Source organism: Parasteatoda tepidariorum, chromosome 4 (genome assembly GCF_043381705.1).
Source record: "Parasteatoda tepidariorum isolate YZ-2023 chromosome 4, CAS_Ptep_4.0, whole genome shotgun sequence".
In the NCBI taxonomy this organism is placed as follows: Eukaryota; Metazoa; Arthropoda; class Arachnida; order Araneae; family Theridiidae; genus Parasteatoda; species Parasteatoda tepidariorum.
The window spans coordinates 67936677-67953194 of record NC_092207.1 but is presented as its reverse complement, the minus strand read 5'-3'; the positions used below and the strand labels follow the sequence as shown (position 1 = coordinate 67953194).

General features: G+C 27.3%; 1 protein-coding gene and 1 long non-coding RNA gene across 2 annotated transcripts in view; one reads left to right on the top strand and one right to left on the bottom strand.

Annotated features, from left to right (window-relative positions):
- LOC107442765 (5' nucleotidase C) overlaps positions 1-6895 on the top strand; it is a 36315-nt gene extending 29420 nt beyond the window's left edge. Inside the window, exons 10-14 of the mRNA XM_071179998.1 lie at positions 128-212; positions 399-539; positions 1498-1584; positions 1665-1723; positions 3549-6895. Coding sequence (XP_071036099.1) covers positions 128-212; positions 399-539; positions 1498-1584; positions 1665-1723; positions 3549-3753 — 577 coding nt within the window. The 3' untranslated portion in view covers positions 3754-6895. The remainder of the gene's footprint in view (positions 1-127; positions 213-398; positions 540-1497; positions 1585-1664; positions 1724-3548) is intronic.
- Positions 3979-16518, bottom strand: part of LOC139425381 (uncharacterized) — a 144566-nt gene continuing 132026 nt past the window's right edge. Inside the window, exon 3 of the long non-coding RNA XR_011636620.1 lies at positions 3979-4050. This is a non-coding gene — a long non-coding RNA (uncharacterized lncRNA). The remainder of the gene's footprint in view (positions 4051-16518) is intronic.

Sequence of the window (16518 nt, the reverse complement as noted above, 5' to 3'; positions counted from 1 at the left end):
AATAAATATTGCATTAGTGTAAAAGTTTTTGCAACAAAACTTACTTATGAAATTTTTATTTCCTTAACTATTAATCTTATTTATAGCATATTTTGTTAAGTATTATTAATTTTGCATCATTTAACAGACCCTTTAGGATTTACGATGTACCTTCCAATAGTCAACTCTGGGAAAGAGTGCAATCTCTAGAAAAAGGAAAAGTTTATATTGAGGTAAGATTGCTAATTATTTCAAAGCTCTTTCAACATTTGTCTTTTTTTAAGTATATGTAATAAAATTAATTATCACAGAAAGAGAACATGAGTTTTTTTTACCTCTTTTTGACAAAATGTTCAAATATATTTTATGGCATTTTATTATGTATTCTTTAATGTTGAGTGTTAATCATTTTTATTTAGGGCAATTTAAAGGAATTACAGCGGATGACTGGCTGGTATGGTAATTCAGTATTGTACTTTGGGGATCAAATTTATTCTGATCTCGCAGATCTAACACTTCATCATGGCTGGAGAACAGGAGCTATCATCTATGAATTAAATGTAAGACTAATTTACTTTTTTTACCATGTAAATACCACATTAAACGATTTCGTTCTAGAAGCAAAGCTAGCTTTTAAGCATTACCAAGCATACAACTGCCTGTTTACGTATTTTCTGGGTTGTGGTAGCCCAGTTGTTTAGCACGATTCTGGAAGAGAGACTGGGGTTCGACCCTCAAGTCTGCTAAGAACCATTGAGTACATGTGATATACCTGCTTGTAAAATCTGTAGAATAGGAAGGCTTGTGGTCATTTGTTGAGCAGTACTGAGGGTGCAGGGATCTGGAAAAAATTTCCTTCTCCTTCAGATCTATGTCTACATTGAGAAAGTGGCCTGAGGAATAGTGGTGCTGCCCTATATCATTGGGGTTTGGAACTAAGACATGCTTTCACCTTTGCAGTGCTGTCTTGTCAAACGAAATGTTTTTTATTATTGGTATTCAAAATTACATCCTTATTTGTTGTTTCATTGTGAAATTTTCACATAACTGTAGATTAGATTTTGCTGGAGATATTTTATTAATTGTTTAAATGTATTAATAAAACATCTACATTTCTATTCAAATAAGAAAAGGATATAGTTTGTGCTCTATAAGAATAAAGCAAAACAACACGAATGAAACACACACTTTTGTATAGTTATTTGAGCTCTATTCATGTTGCTTCGCTTTAATCTAAATTTCTTATTTAACTCAAATTTTTATGCGTTGAGAGAAAATATTCTAGAAGAATAAGATATAAAAATATTCCTTTAAACATTTTATATTTAAAGTAATATGCTAAAAGTAATTTCTAACAACAAATTCAGAAGTAATAAATTTTCTATCATATGGATGTGTTCTGAATTTGCATACATCAGTTGTATAGAAGTTGAACAAGCCTATTGAAGTTCTAAATAATTTTGAAATTGTTCTAAATATTGTTATTTTACATTTATCCTGAAATATTTTTTATGTTAGAAAGAAATTCAGATATTGAATTCTGAAGAATTTCGCCATGATGTTGGCTGGCTCCAAACTCTACAACATTTAATCGAAGAAATGCAGGTTAGAAAAAATCTTTATTTTTTAAATTATTAAGCACATGGCTAAGTTACATATTTATATTGCATACTTTTTAATTTTAGGATTATGAAGAAGCTAATGATATAATTGAACAGCTTTTAACGGAGCGTGATGATCTAAGGTATTTTAATTTCTATAAAAGTATTGAGTGTAATTCAAATGCTGCTATCCAATGATTTCAATTATACATAAGCATATATAATAATTATAAGTACATATATACATTTATAAGTTTGTACAGTATTTAAGAATAAGTAAATATTTAAGAAAATTGCAATTTGTGCTGAATTCTAGAGCCTATTATATCTTTTTAAATAAAATTTAGTCTTGTCTATGCTATGTTTTTATAAAGAAAATATATTGATTACGAAATAAAAGTTGCTTTAAGTAAATAATATTTTTTAGCTGTCGGATATATATATTATAAAATTACAGTTTTGTGACTGCTAATTCAATTTTCTTCTATCCATTTTTTTCTCCACAAAAGTAAATCAATCCTACTTCAAAATGTCTATTTCAAAATAAACTTTTTCTAAAAATTTGATTATTATTTATTGACTATTAATTATTATTATTATTTATTGACTATTTATATATTTCGATTTTCAATATTTATTTGTATCAATTTCTCAATTTTTTGTTTTAGTTTTATGGTTACCAAAACTACTTGCCAAAAATTAACTCTCATACACTTCTCAAAATGTATAAAAACTAATCAAATAAAGTTTTAAATCCATAGAGTGCTAATGATTAAAACCAAGCGGTCACTATTTGAAATTTTAAATATTGCTTATCAGGGATTTCTCCACTTATTATTTGTACTGTGATAAGATTTTTCAATGAAACTCTCAAGTTTCGATTGTCAGTTTTGCTATTGAATTCTTTCGTATTTATATTAATTTTTATTTAGTATTATTTTTTATATAAAACATATTTTCCTTACATTACTAAGATTTTTACTAATATTATTTAAGAATTAATGTTATAATATTTCATTATTCTAAGATAATTTAAATATTTTTCAAATGCTATTTTTTCTAACCTGTGAATCTTTTTGTGTAATGATGTATAAAATCCTCTTGTTAAAAGTTTAAAGCAAAGAATGTTATTATTTTTGATACTTATCACCCCATTGAACATTAATTAATCAAAGAATACTAATTGATAAAGTTACTGGGCTCACAGTAACCTTCTCAAATGTTTTACAAACACTCTCCTTCAAATTTTTTATTTTGATTGTTTGACTTTTTTTTTTTTGCTCTAAATCTTTGTTTTTTAATTTTTCACACAAAACATCTTTGAACTAGCTTTCATAGTAATAATTTTAATTAAGCTGTATTTTAAGAAATAATTTATACAATGTTAAATAAAAATAGCTTTCTGTTCCATATAATTTAGAAATAATAGCATCAAAAATATAAATTTGTCTCCAATTTACCACTCTGAACTGCTGCGATAATTACTTCAAAGTACAGAGCTCCCAATCCCCATAGAGTTTTCAACCCCCAGCTGAGTTTGATGTTGGGTCTGAATTTGATATGCAATAGTTTAGCGTCGAAATCAGTAATATCCGAATATAGATGTTTAAACTATTGGAACATTTCTTATGTCTTAATTTTCTGATATTGAACTTTTAATGAAATGTGATAAAGACAGTACAGTTAAACTTTCTTTAAAACTAATACTAGCTTCTTTTAGCAATTAACATCTTTCAATTTTTGATTTTCTACGATTTTGTTGACCCAAAAGTTCTTTACTTCTGTTAACAATTTGAAAATTATTTATATTTTTTGTGAAAATAGTAGCAAACAAACATCTTAACCTGGCTAATGCTTTAGAACTGAAATTTCACGTCCTGTATTAATTGCCTTTCAAACATATTTCAGAGTTGTTATATTGTTAAAACATTTTTCCCCCAAATAAAGTTGCAATTTTTGTTTTTGCAGACTTCATACAAAATCCATGTTTAACAAGCAGTTTGGCAGTATTTTCAGGACTCACCACAATCCAACCTATTTTTCTAGACGTCTTTTTAGATACTCTGATATATACATGTCTCATGTCACTAATCTATTGAATTATTCAATGAATCACATATTTTATCCAAGAAGAGGAGCTTTGCCTCATGAGTGCAAAATACCATTTATGTGAGATAAAGCTGCCAAGTGATACCATCAGCACATGTGTGATAATAATTATGTTGATTTAGGATTATTTCTAGTGCTGCAGCAGTGATATTTCTTAGTAATTCTAGTTAATTATGTAGTATTATTCAATCTGTTTTGAGTTCATAAGTCTAGTTGCTTTAGAACAAGATGTGGCGACCTATTTCAACTTGCAGGCCAACTGTAGGTAATAAAATAATTACAATAGGTATTGAAATTTTCTTTTTATTTTCATCTGGTATTCACATCTTAATGTATATCTTTAGAATCCTTGAAAGAAATTCTGTAAAAACAAAATACTTGTTAGGGATTGCAGATTAATAAAGTGCAAAATGCCATTTAAATATAAAAGACAAAACGCTATCAAAATATAACAAACGACGACTGCGAAATGTTGGAATAAAAATATCGAATCATATTTGATTTCTGTATGAAACTGTGGGAAAGGCGTTATTTGAAACACTTCCAAGTTTCATTAGGCAAACAAACTAGTTTTAATAATTTTAATCTCAACTTCAACATTTGTAATTTCACAGATTTTGGTTCATATTAAATGATAATTGACAACCCTTAATGTGTATACATTTTTTAATTTTATTTTTGACAAGGTTTCTGAAAATTTATATTAAGGGTAATAATTGCAGAACACCATGCATATAAATATATTGGATTGTCCTGAAAGTTTGCACCTATTTTGGATGAAATTTGAAAGGCAACACATTTCAGTTATTGTGTACATTTACAGTAACAAATTAGTACACGAATGCAATACATTATGGTGTACAAATATAGTATCACTCTTTTACATCTTTCACGCAACTTGAAAATTTTATACTTATCCTGAAACCTTTGGGGTTTTTTGGGCATTAACCTTAGTTTTTTCGTACTCAAAGTGTTGAAGTTTCTACCATTAAGGGGATTTTATAATGATTAGAATATCTTGTGAAATGTTGTGATTATAATAGATGTTAAACATCTCCTACGATCTCTAACAACTTTTGTCCCATCTTTTAAACATACATAAAATGGCAAAAATTCTTCTGACTTGCTATTTCGGGAGTTTTTTGTTCACTTGCTGTTTTTAATCAGGCTAATTCAAGGCCATACTTTTCAAATTCTGTCTGCATTTTGGCCTACAAATTCTATCTTATGTTTTATAAAATCCTTTTAATTTGTTAAGATAGGTGCATAGGCCACCTAACAGAATTCAGCATGAACTTTCCAGACTATCCAATTAAGAAAGGCTGCTATTAAATACATCATTAATTGAAGTGTGTGTTTATTATTTTGCCATTTTCCCATTGTCTTTTAATTTTGTTTATTTTCTTTTTTAAAATTAATTTTAATTACTAGTCCTTTTTTTTTAAGTTTAAATTTCTATGACTATCATTTAAGGCAATTGTGAAAATGTATTAATCTTTTCAACTGCATCTTCATTTTTAACTAAATAACAAATTTTAATAAAAAATCTCAAACTTTTGAGTGTCATAAAAAGAACAAAGAGTTTTAATTTAAAAAATGTAGTCTTTCAGTTTGTTGCATTTAAAATAGGTTGTTTAATGTTATTTTTATTAAGTAAATCTTCAAACAATGAAAAATAAAGGGTTAAAAAGTAAAAATAATTTTAATTTGAATAACATGTTTGGTCTGCTAGTTATAGGTTGTTAATGCCTGCTTTAGAAAAAGTGAATCTCTTGCATTGTGAAATCTGTGTTTGCAATTGTTTAATGTGTATGTGAAATTTAATGGACTATATAAAATGAATCACTGGAATCAGTTTGAATCTTAATAGATAATTTTTAGAATGTTTTCATTTACCAACCTAAAATTGTACATTTTTTTTTTTTTTCTGTAAATTTAGTGTTCAATTATATAAGTAACTTTATTGTATGTTGTTTTTCAAGTAATATTATCAGTAAAAGATTATTTGTTATAAAATATTTATTAATCATGTAATTAGTGAAAATCATAATATTTGAATACATATAATACTGAATTTTGCTTGTTGTTAATTTCTTTAATTTTTATCTTAGTTTCTTTTTTTTTCAAGAAAAAGAGCAAAGTTTTATGTTAAAAATTAGTCACTAATCACATCAATCATTATTAATTATAATTAATATCCTAGTCAAAAATTGATACTTTTATATTGGTTTTTATTGTTAAGAATGTTTTATTTCTCGAACGAATATTTTTTAAACAAGCCAGAGTAAATTTCCTTTGTCGCTGAAAATTTTCAATTCACTGCTCTATAGTATTTCTTTTCTTATTCTTTATTTTTCTCCTTTTGGCAATGGTCTGAGATACAAAACAAAGCTTTTTGATGGATTCTTGTATACATTTTAAATTGTCTATAACATAAGCTGTTTTAATTCTACCATATCATGCAGGAATATATAATTACAAAAATGTATTTTAAATGTAAAAATTTATGAGAATTTACATATTTTAAAATTCAAATTTAGTATTGATGAGTTTGTCATTTATATGTTAAAAAGTTGCTACCATCAGTTTTAATTGTTGTTGATTTTGCAGCTACCAAATGTATTTTTTTGGTTTGCTATTTAGCAATGTTGTGATATTTTAAAAAAATTCATTTAACTGTTTATTTTTAACTTTGTGCCAATTTTTCCACTATCAATCTCAAATTAATTGTTAATTTTGTGTATCTATTATAATACTTTTTTTAACATGTTGAATCTTTTAAAATTGTGTTTTGAAGTTTGTTTGTCAAACCTTAACATAATACATCATTTATTAGAAACATTTTATGTGTCTATACTTTATATATTTTTTACATTGAACAGTTAACAGCAATTTTATATATAAATTCTTGTTTACTACACATACTTTTGTTTCTTTTCTATTTTACAAAGAAACAGTTTAATAAGTTTAAAAAATGTCATTTCAAACAACAAAGCCTCCTTTAATTGACACACTCAAATCCGAGAAAATATTCCATGTAAGGAAAGAGCGTGCTAATTTAGAAATCTAATTCTGTAAACTCCTCGTTCACAGATAGTGTTCTGTGGAACCCTCGAGTTCCAAAAAAATTAAGGGCTTGGGATTTTTTTTAAACAATTTTTTTTTGTTGCATTTTTGAAATGTTAATTACATTTATATCCTATCAATAATCCTTTTTCACTTCGTATTTTGGGTGCCTCTATTAAATTATTTAAAGTGCAAAGGGAGAAGAAATGACAATTTTTTTTAATATTATTTTTTCCTAGTGACAATAAATTGAATAAATTATTTAAAAAAAAAAATATTTAAAAAAATCTCAGTAATATTTCTCATCACTATTTTCCAATCTCAATAATATTTCCCATCAACAATATTTCAACTCAAAATAAAAATAACTACATTTGTTAATAAACACATATATTTCACAATTAACCATTATTAATGTTTATTGCAATTTTTAATTTTCATTTTAGCATAAATCATAATTTTGCCTATTTTATTCATTTTCAGATTATGTAAATAAACCTAAAACAAATTCATAACTAGACTAGATTCAGTTCCAGGATTGCAAGTTTAATTGTCGAACATAAAAAATTGATATAATTTAAGATTATTAATGATAAAGTGATGAAAAACTTTTATTTTTCTATTTCAATATTTTCAAAATAAAGTAGTATTTTACTTGTTAATATGTTCACAATTCTCCTTATATACTTAGTTTATAAGTTTAAGGTTATATCAAAAGATGGTTTGCCATTTAAAGTTCCATAGGCAAAAAAAAATTAGGAACTGCTAGTGTAAACAATTATAACTGCATTTATATGATGTCATACATAATTAAAAATAAGAATAACATCAATGTTTATTTGAAGTTAACAAAATCATAATGTTTAATACTCAATGAAAATTATAAAAGTGCAATGCATACATTACTGATTCAATTCAAAAACTAGGTTTTGCATCGCTGCAGCAGAGGAGAAAGATGTAAAAAAGTTTGTTTTGAATTGTTTTGGCCCTTAAGATACTCATTTAAAATTTTACCTTTAATATCATAATTTTTAGTGTTAATAAGTTTCTAAGGTCCTCAATAACTTCCAGAACTAATGTCTGAAGTATTATTACTGAGTTACTAATAAATGATTCTGAAGTTAAAAGCATATTGCAAAATGCCTCCTTGAAAAATTATAGGTGCTACTAAGACTGTTACGATATCTCCTTATATGGTATCTGGCCTGATTCAGCTTTTGAAAAAAGTTGTTGTATAACCCAATATACAATGAAAACAATATACAATAAGATAAAGAATTCACAATCATGCTATCAATCATTTGTAAATTTCCCTGCTAAAACTTTTTACCTATAGGCTCATACAGCTCTTAGAAAATTTCAAAAGTGGTGTTAATATTCGAATAAAAGAGTTACAGATTTCATTTTATCAGGTTTCACTTTAAAGTTCAAAATGCTATATTCGAGGTTCTACGACTAAAATTAGTTATTTGGAAATATTAAGCATAGTGGTGAATACAAATTCATACAAATACATTTTGATTTTCCTAATTTTGCTGCTACTTTTTAAATTTTATTAGGAGTGTAAGAATCCTGTACACTCTTTGCTTTTTTATTTTGTCCATAAAAAAAAAAACTCATGTAAAAGTTATGCTTAAAAAATTACACATTTTTGTTACATAACTGTAGAATATCTGCTTTGAAGAGCTTTAAAAAATAATTTTTTATGAGCAAATTACTGTCTTGTTTGAGTAAATTACTGAAATGTTATATAGTTAGAGCAATTTTATGTAGATACATGTATGATACATATTTTAATTTCGCTTCATTTTAAATAAATTTATTTTGTATATAAAAATGTCAGATCTTTTAAATAACACCAAATTGTTTTTAACCACGATAAAACATCTGTGTCATGAATCAAGATTACGATTCATCGATTAAATGCATTCTAAGATTATGATTTGAATTCTAATCTTATATTAATCATAAATTTCATCTACTTAGTTTTATTTGTTTCAATATTTTGAAATCACTTGTACTATTACAAAATGCATTAGGAATGTTCTGAAATTGTTAATTTTAATAAATAGGTGCTCCGCAAGAAACTGAAGGTATAATTAATTTGTTAAATGATTGAAATTCTGTAAATTATGAGAAATATTGTCTACATATAGTTATAATGCATATAAATTTTTTTAATCCCAATTTTTTTTTTACTCCCTCTCGCATTTTGTATGACGCTCATTTCAAAATTTCTTACGTAAAGAAATTTATTTTTTAAGTATTGATCAATTTAACTAATTGTCATAATTGAAAGCTATAGGTTGTGTATTAACTGAACAAAATTCTGTAAATAATATAGCTGTTCTATCTTGTTAACTGTTCTAATAGATGCATATTATTTCTAATTTATGTAAAGTTGTCGATTAAAAATTGTTTGTTTAAAATAAGAAATATTTAACAGTGCATAGTTTTTGGATGAACTTGAGATTATTTTTTTCCTGTCATGAAACTGTGATACAACGATGACCCTCCATTTTATAATTTTATTTACACCAGGCATAACTGAAAAATGATGTATTGTATTTGTACAACTGTACTGTATAATCCTAAATATGATCTACTAAAGAAAGTTATTTATATCAGCATTTGTAGTAAAGCATTTTGCAACTACTGTACCTGATGTGCAGGTTATAACTTATTACTTTGTGGGTGTTTAAAAATAAGATTTTTGAACTGGTTTTTGTGAAGTATACAAAATTGACAGCATAAATAATTATTTGTATAGTTCGTTTTATATTTATATTAGTTCTATTAATAAATGTGTTTAACTTTTTTACTTGTTGCTTTTTTTACTTTAATACACATAAACAGGGCTTCCACGAGTCAGGAATTACAGAAAAATCCTGGAATCGTTAGGGAATTTTAACACTAAAAAACAAGGAATAGTCAAAGACAGCTGCAATTTTTTTTACAAAAAACCTGGAAAATTCATGTATAATACCAGGAGAATAACCAGTCTTAGAATTGTCAGTAACAATAGTCAGTTACTGAGATTCCAGTTAAATAATTCCAATATCTATTAGAATTAATTTTATAAAATTCTATTTTTTAGTGAAACCTTTCCATGTTTCCATTGTTATTCTAATATGTTTTTGCTAATAAAATCTAATGTTTGACATTACAAATAAAAAAAAGTCGACATTTTCTGATGAAAAATTGCAAGATATTGATAAAATATGGTATGGATTTCCAAAATGTAGATCCAAATTTAGTTTTCTAATCCTAATTTTGTACTATACTATTTTCTAAAGCTGGTTATGTTCAATAGGACTAATGCACTTTTTTTAAATTTATTTTTTTTCTTCGAGTCCAGTTGAAATTAAGTCTACAATTTAAGAGGCCTTTTCTTTTGTGACCTCATTGGTCAGAGAAATGTGAATGAGGGGGATATATGTATATTTTTAAATTTCGCAGGTGGCTCTCGAATTCTGACGAAAAAATATCTTTAGTCAGATCATTGGTTTGAATCCCGTAGCCGTCGGTCTAACCCTGGAAGGTTTTTCTCTTTATGTAACGCAAATGCGGTTAGTGCCATCAAAAAGTCGTCCACGAAGGCTAGTTTGTTCCAATGCTTGATGCAAGAGTTCTCTTGTCTTTTGGGTCGAGAAAATATATAGTTGACGTAATTCCTAAATTTCGAAAGATTTCTTCTAGCAAGTTTTCTAATACAATTCTGCATTCGAAAAAATAATTTAATTTTAGACCTATGTTTGTTTTTGAAAAGTATATTTCATTTTGCATGTTTTAAGTTAAAATGATTTTTCGACAGAATAAATTTTAAAAACTCGAAAATTAAACAGTATTAAATTACCTAACTTAAATTAGAGTACATATAACTGTTATAAGTTTGGAAAAATATCCATCGCAGTTCTTAAAGTTATTTTTCCTAATATAATAAAACGCTTTTATGGGTGGCGTTCTGTCAAATCTTACTCTATTATTAAAAGTTTATCAAGATGAGAAAAAAAAAACTTTTAATCTGTATTCTAACATGGTGATAATTTTACCCTTTGTAGTTGTTTACTCTCGGTTACCAAAGCTTTTTTTTACCACCAAAGCTATCACAGCAAGGAATCAGGCTATCTTACAGAAGATTCTGTTCGTATAGTCGCTAGGCTTTGGGAATGAATGACTTTCAAAATAGTATTTGACAAATCTTGTTTTTAGCGTTCTTCCACCTTTTCTGTATTTTACATATTCACGCTACATAGGCAAGAACAGTAGTGCTGCGAATTTATATTGTATTTTGGAATGAAAGTTTTAAAGTAGAGAAAAAAAAATTTATTTTAAGTTTTGTGAAAAAAAATCACTAAGCGATCATTAAAAAAATAAATCTCCAAAACAGATTTTAATTATATGTGAGATGGAAAGAATTTTGATTCATCTTGGTGGAAAGTATCAAACTAAGTTATTTGATTCATCTTGGTGAAAAATATCAAACATAAGTAATTTGAGCCGCGATGGCTCAGGGGATAGAGCGTTCGCCTTGAAATGAGGCGAATTCCGCATCCGGCTTGAACCGGCCACAGTCTGACCTGAAATATCCTCAGTGGTAGACGGATCATGGGTTAGAGTCCCCTTGCCGTCAGGCTAACCGTGAGAGGTTCTCGTGGTATTCTCTTCATGTAACGCAAATGCGGGTTAGTTCCATCAAAAAGTCTTCCACGAAAACAAATTTCTCCCAATACTCGATCCAGGAGTTTCCTTGTCTTCTGGATTGGGTTCAAAATTACAAGTCTGCGGAGTTGAACATTAGTAGTCGTAAACCCATAAAATTGGATCGACTGTTCAACGACGGTTATTAAAAAAAAAAAGTTTTTTCTATATATTTCAGTTTCTTTTCTAAATGTTTTTTTTTAAATTTAAAAATGGCAACATATTAAAAGTATTGGTAATTACCAGTAGCTTATCAATCGTGTTATATAAAATATTTACTGAAAATACTTTTTAAAAAAAAAAGAAAANGAAATATTGTCTACATATAGTTATAATGCATATAAATTTTTTTAATCCCAATTTTTTTTTTACTCCCTCTCGCATTTTGTATGACGCTCATTTCAAAATTTCTTATGTAAAGAAATTTATTTTTTAAGTATTGATCAATTTAACTAATTGTCATAATTGAAAGCTATAGGTTGTGTATTAACTGAACAAAATTCTGTAAATAATATAGCTGTTCTATCTTGTTAACTGTTCTAATAGATGCATATTATTTCTAATTTATGTAAAGTTGTCTATTAAAAATTGTTTGTTTAAAATAAGAAATATTTAACAATGCATAGTTTTTGGATGAACTTGAGATTATTTTTTTCCTGTCATGAAACTGTGATACAACGATGACCCTCCATTTTATAATTTTATTTACACCAGACATAACTGAAAAATGATGTATTGTATTTGTACAACTGTACTATATAATCCTGAAAATGATCTACTAAAGAAAGTTATTTATATCAGCATTTGTAGTAAAGCATTTTGCAACTACTGTACCTGATGTGCAGGTTATAATTTATTACTTTGTGGGTGTTTAAAAATAAGATTTTTGAACTGGTTTTTGTGAAGTATACAAAATTGACAGCATAAATAATTATTTGTATAGTTCGTTTTATATTTATATTAGTTCTATTAATAAATGTGTTTAACTTTTTTACTTGTTGCTTTTTTACTTTAATACTTATAAACAGTGCTCCCATAAGTCAGGAATTACAGGAAAATCCTGGAATCGATAGGGAATTTTATTTCGACACTAAAAAACAAGGAATAGTTAAGGACAGCTGTAATTTTTTTAGAAATAACCTGGAAAATTCATGTATAATACCTGGAGAATAACCAGTCTTGGAATTGTCAGTAACAGTAATCAGTTATTGAGATTCGAGGTAAATAATTCCAATATCTATTAGAATTAATTTTATAAAATTCTTTTTAATAGTGAAAACTTTCCATGTTTCCATTCTTATTCTGTTGTGTTTTTGCTCATAAAATCTAATGTTTGACATTACAAATAAAAAAAAAGTCAAAATTTTCAGATGAAAAATTGTATGGTATTGATAAAATATGGTATGGATTTCCATTGAAATTTACTTGATCTACCTGAAAAAGATAAAAAAATTAATTTTTCTGAAATTGAGTGGGAACTCTGATAAATACACAGGGTGGGCCAAATAAAAACTGATCAGGGAGAAAACCGCTCCCTCAGTCATTAAAGTTAAAAACTCATGATTTATGTCTCTGTAGAGCGCTAAAAGATAACATTAATGCAATTATAAAGAGTAAATTTTTTTTCATAAATTCGTCCAAAATGTTGATCCAAATTTAGTTTTCTAATCCTAATTTTGTACTATACTATTTTCAAAAGCTGGTTATGTTCATTATGACTAATGGTCCCTTTTTAAAAAAAATTTTATTTATTATTTTTTTTTTCTTTGAGACCAGTTGAAACTAAGTCTACAAATTAAGAGGCCTTTTCTTTTGTGACCTCATTGGTCAGAGAAATATGAATGAGGGGGATATATGTATATTTTTAACTTTCTTTAAATTTCGCAGGTGACTCTCGAATTCTGACGGAAAAATATCTTTAGTCAGATCATTGGTTTGAATCCCTTAGCCGTCGATCTAACCCTGGGAGGTTTTTCTCTCTATGTAACGCATATGCTGTTAGTTCCATCAAAAAGTCCTCCACGAAGGCTAGTTTGTTTCAATGCTTGATGCAGGAGTTCACTTGTCTTCTGGGTCGAGTAAAAATCACAATCCCACTGACTTAAATGTGGATAACCGTAAACTCTGAATGGGATCGGCGGCTTAACGCCGGTTAATAAAACCGGTTTAATAAAAATAAACTAACATGAGCAACTACTTTAATCAATGGTTTCTTACAAATCATGTTGAGTACGAGGCAGTCGCATAATTAAAAGAGTTTGGAAATATATAGTTGGCATAATTCCTAAATTTCAAGAGATTTCTTCTAACAAGTTTTCTAATACAATCCTGTATTCGAAAAAATAATTTTATACCTATGTTTGTTTTTAAAAAGTATATTTCATTTTGTATGTTTTACGTTAAAATGATTTTTCGATGTAATAAATTTTAAAAACTCGAAAATTAAACAGTATTAAATTACCTAACTTAAATTAGAGTACATGTAACTGTTATAAGTTTGGAAAAATATCCATCGAAGTTCTAAAAGCTATTTTTCCTAATATAATACAACGTCTTTATTGGTGGCGTACTGTCAAATCATACTTTGTTATTAAAAGTTTATCAAGATGAGAAAAAAAAACGAAACTCAAAGTTTTAGTATATTATAACATGGTGATAATTTTACCCTTTGTAGTTGTACGTTTACTCTCGGTTACATACAAAGGCTTTTTTTTCACCACCAAAAAAATTATCACAGCAAGGAATCAGGTTGATCTTACAGAATGGAAGATTCTGTTCATATAGTCGCTAGGCTTTGGAAATTTATGACTTTCAAAATAGTATTTTACAAATCTTGTTTATAGTGTTCTTCCATTTTTTTTTGTAATTTTACATATTCACGCTACTTTGTCAATAATAGTAGTGATACGAATTTATATTGAATTTTGGAATGAAAGTTTTAAAGTAGGAAAAAACAATATTTTAAGTTTTGTGAAAAAAAATCACCAAAACAGATTTTAATTACATGTGAGTTGGAAAGAATTTTGATTCATCTTGGTGGAAAGTATCAAACTAAGTTATTTGAGCCGGGATGGCTGAGGGGATAGAGCGTTCGCCTTGAAATGAGGCGAACCGGGTTCGAATCTCAGTCCATACGAATTCGGCATCCGGCTTGAACCGACCACAGTCTGACGTGAAATATCCTCAGTGGTAGACGGATCATGGGTTAGAGTCCCCTTGCCGTCAGGCTAACCGTGGGAGGTTCTCGTGGTCTTCTCCCCATGTTATGCAAATGCGGGTTAGTTCTATTAAAAAGTCTTCCACGAAAACAAATTTCTCCAATGCTCGATCCAGGAGTTCCCTTGTCTTCTGGATTGGGTTCAAAATTACAAGTCTACGGAGTTGAACATTAGAATAATGGTTATTAAAAAAAAAAAAGTTTTTTCTATATATTTTAGTTTTTTTTCAAAATGTTTTTTTTTTAAATTTAAAAATGGCAACATAATAAAAGTATTGATAATTACCAGTACTTTATCAATCATGTTACATAAAACATTTACTGAAAATATTTTATAAAGAAAAAAAAAAGGAAAAATACTCAAAATCTTGATGGAGAAATAATCAAATTTCAGTTTTAGAAAAAATCATTATTTTTAAGAAATTGTAAAAATTTAAGCAATGAAGAAACAGAAAATATCTTTTTACATTAATTAAAACTCAGAAACATTAAAATATGAGATTTAAAATGGAGAAATTATTCTTGTATTATTTAATTTTAAATTGTGGTAATAAATACCAATATACTTTTCATAACAAAATAAATTTAAAAATACCATTATTTCAATGTATTAATAATTCTTTCTTTTATATAGTGTGATCCTGCTTATTATGCTCGAAAAATTAATTAGATTAAATTAAATATGATCACAAAGAGTTAAGATATAAGATCATACCTAAAAACACTGTATATTGTCCTTACTAACTCTTGTGTGAGTATTACTTAAAAACTTCATTCGTTTCAAAAGTATGCAAATTAAAATTACAAGTCGACGTGTTTCAAGTGCTCAAAAACATACACTTATTTTCAAAACTTGCCAGATATGAATAAGAAGGAAAATAGATTTGAAATATAAAACGTAAAGTTTTCAACGAAAAATAAAGGTGATAAACAAAAATAGAAAAATCACAGTAGCCGAGAGAGAAAAAACATAACAAGGAAAACCGCAGTGGCCAAGAGAGGCAAAATCAGGGTAAAATGCATTTCCACGTTCTATGAAGAGGTAGTTAGGAACTAACGTCGTTAACAAGGAAATCAGCATTTATATGAGTCCAAGATGAGCTGAGCTGAAAATAATTTTGGCATTATCGAAAAGGAATTTATGCCCGAGATTCCAAAAATATGCAGCAATTGATGATTTCTCAAATTCTTGATAGCGGGCATATCTATTGTGTTCTTTAAGTCTTAATTTTAAAGAAGATGATTAATTTGAAATCGGTTTTGATTGATTTTATTGAAATAATCCAAAGTGTGTATTTTAATCATTATTTAGAATACAACTTATCAATAAATGGCATCGAATGTTAAACTTAATTAACTTCTCCTATTAATCGAATGAAAGAATTGCACACTTTATTTAATAGAAAGTATTAAAAAAATCAGTAATAAAGAAATGATGAAATATCATTCACTCAATGATTTGTTCCTATTTAAACATATTTGCACACGATTGAATTCCTAAAAATTCTGATACAATTCATTACTTTTATTTATTTGAAGAAAAAAATTATTTGAACAGATAATATTTAGGAATTGATAAGCTCCATTTATATTTATGGTTCCATTGTTTTATTAAAAACACATTACAGAGTTTATTTACCTTTCTACTAGGAAACGCATGGTTATGTTGCCATAAAATAGTCTAGTTAAACAAATATGAGGTTACAGCACGAAATGGCGTGATACTCGCGTGGTAGACATTTTTAGGAGAAAAAAGGATTCTGGGTAATATGAACTGTTAAATTACGATGCAATTTAAATCGAATGTTATTATTATTTTTATTCAACGTATACAACTTTTATTTA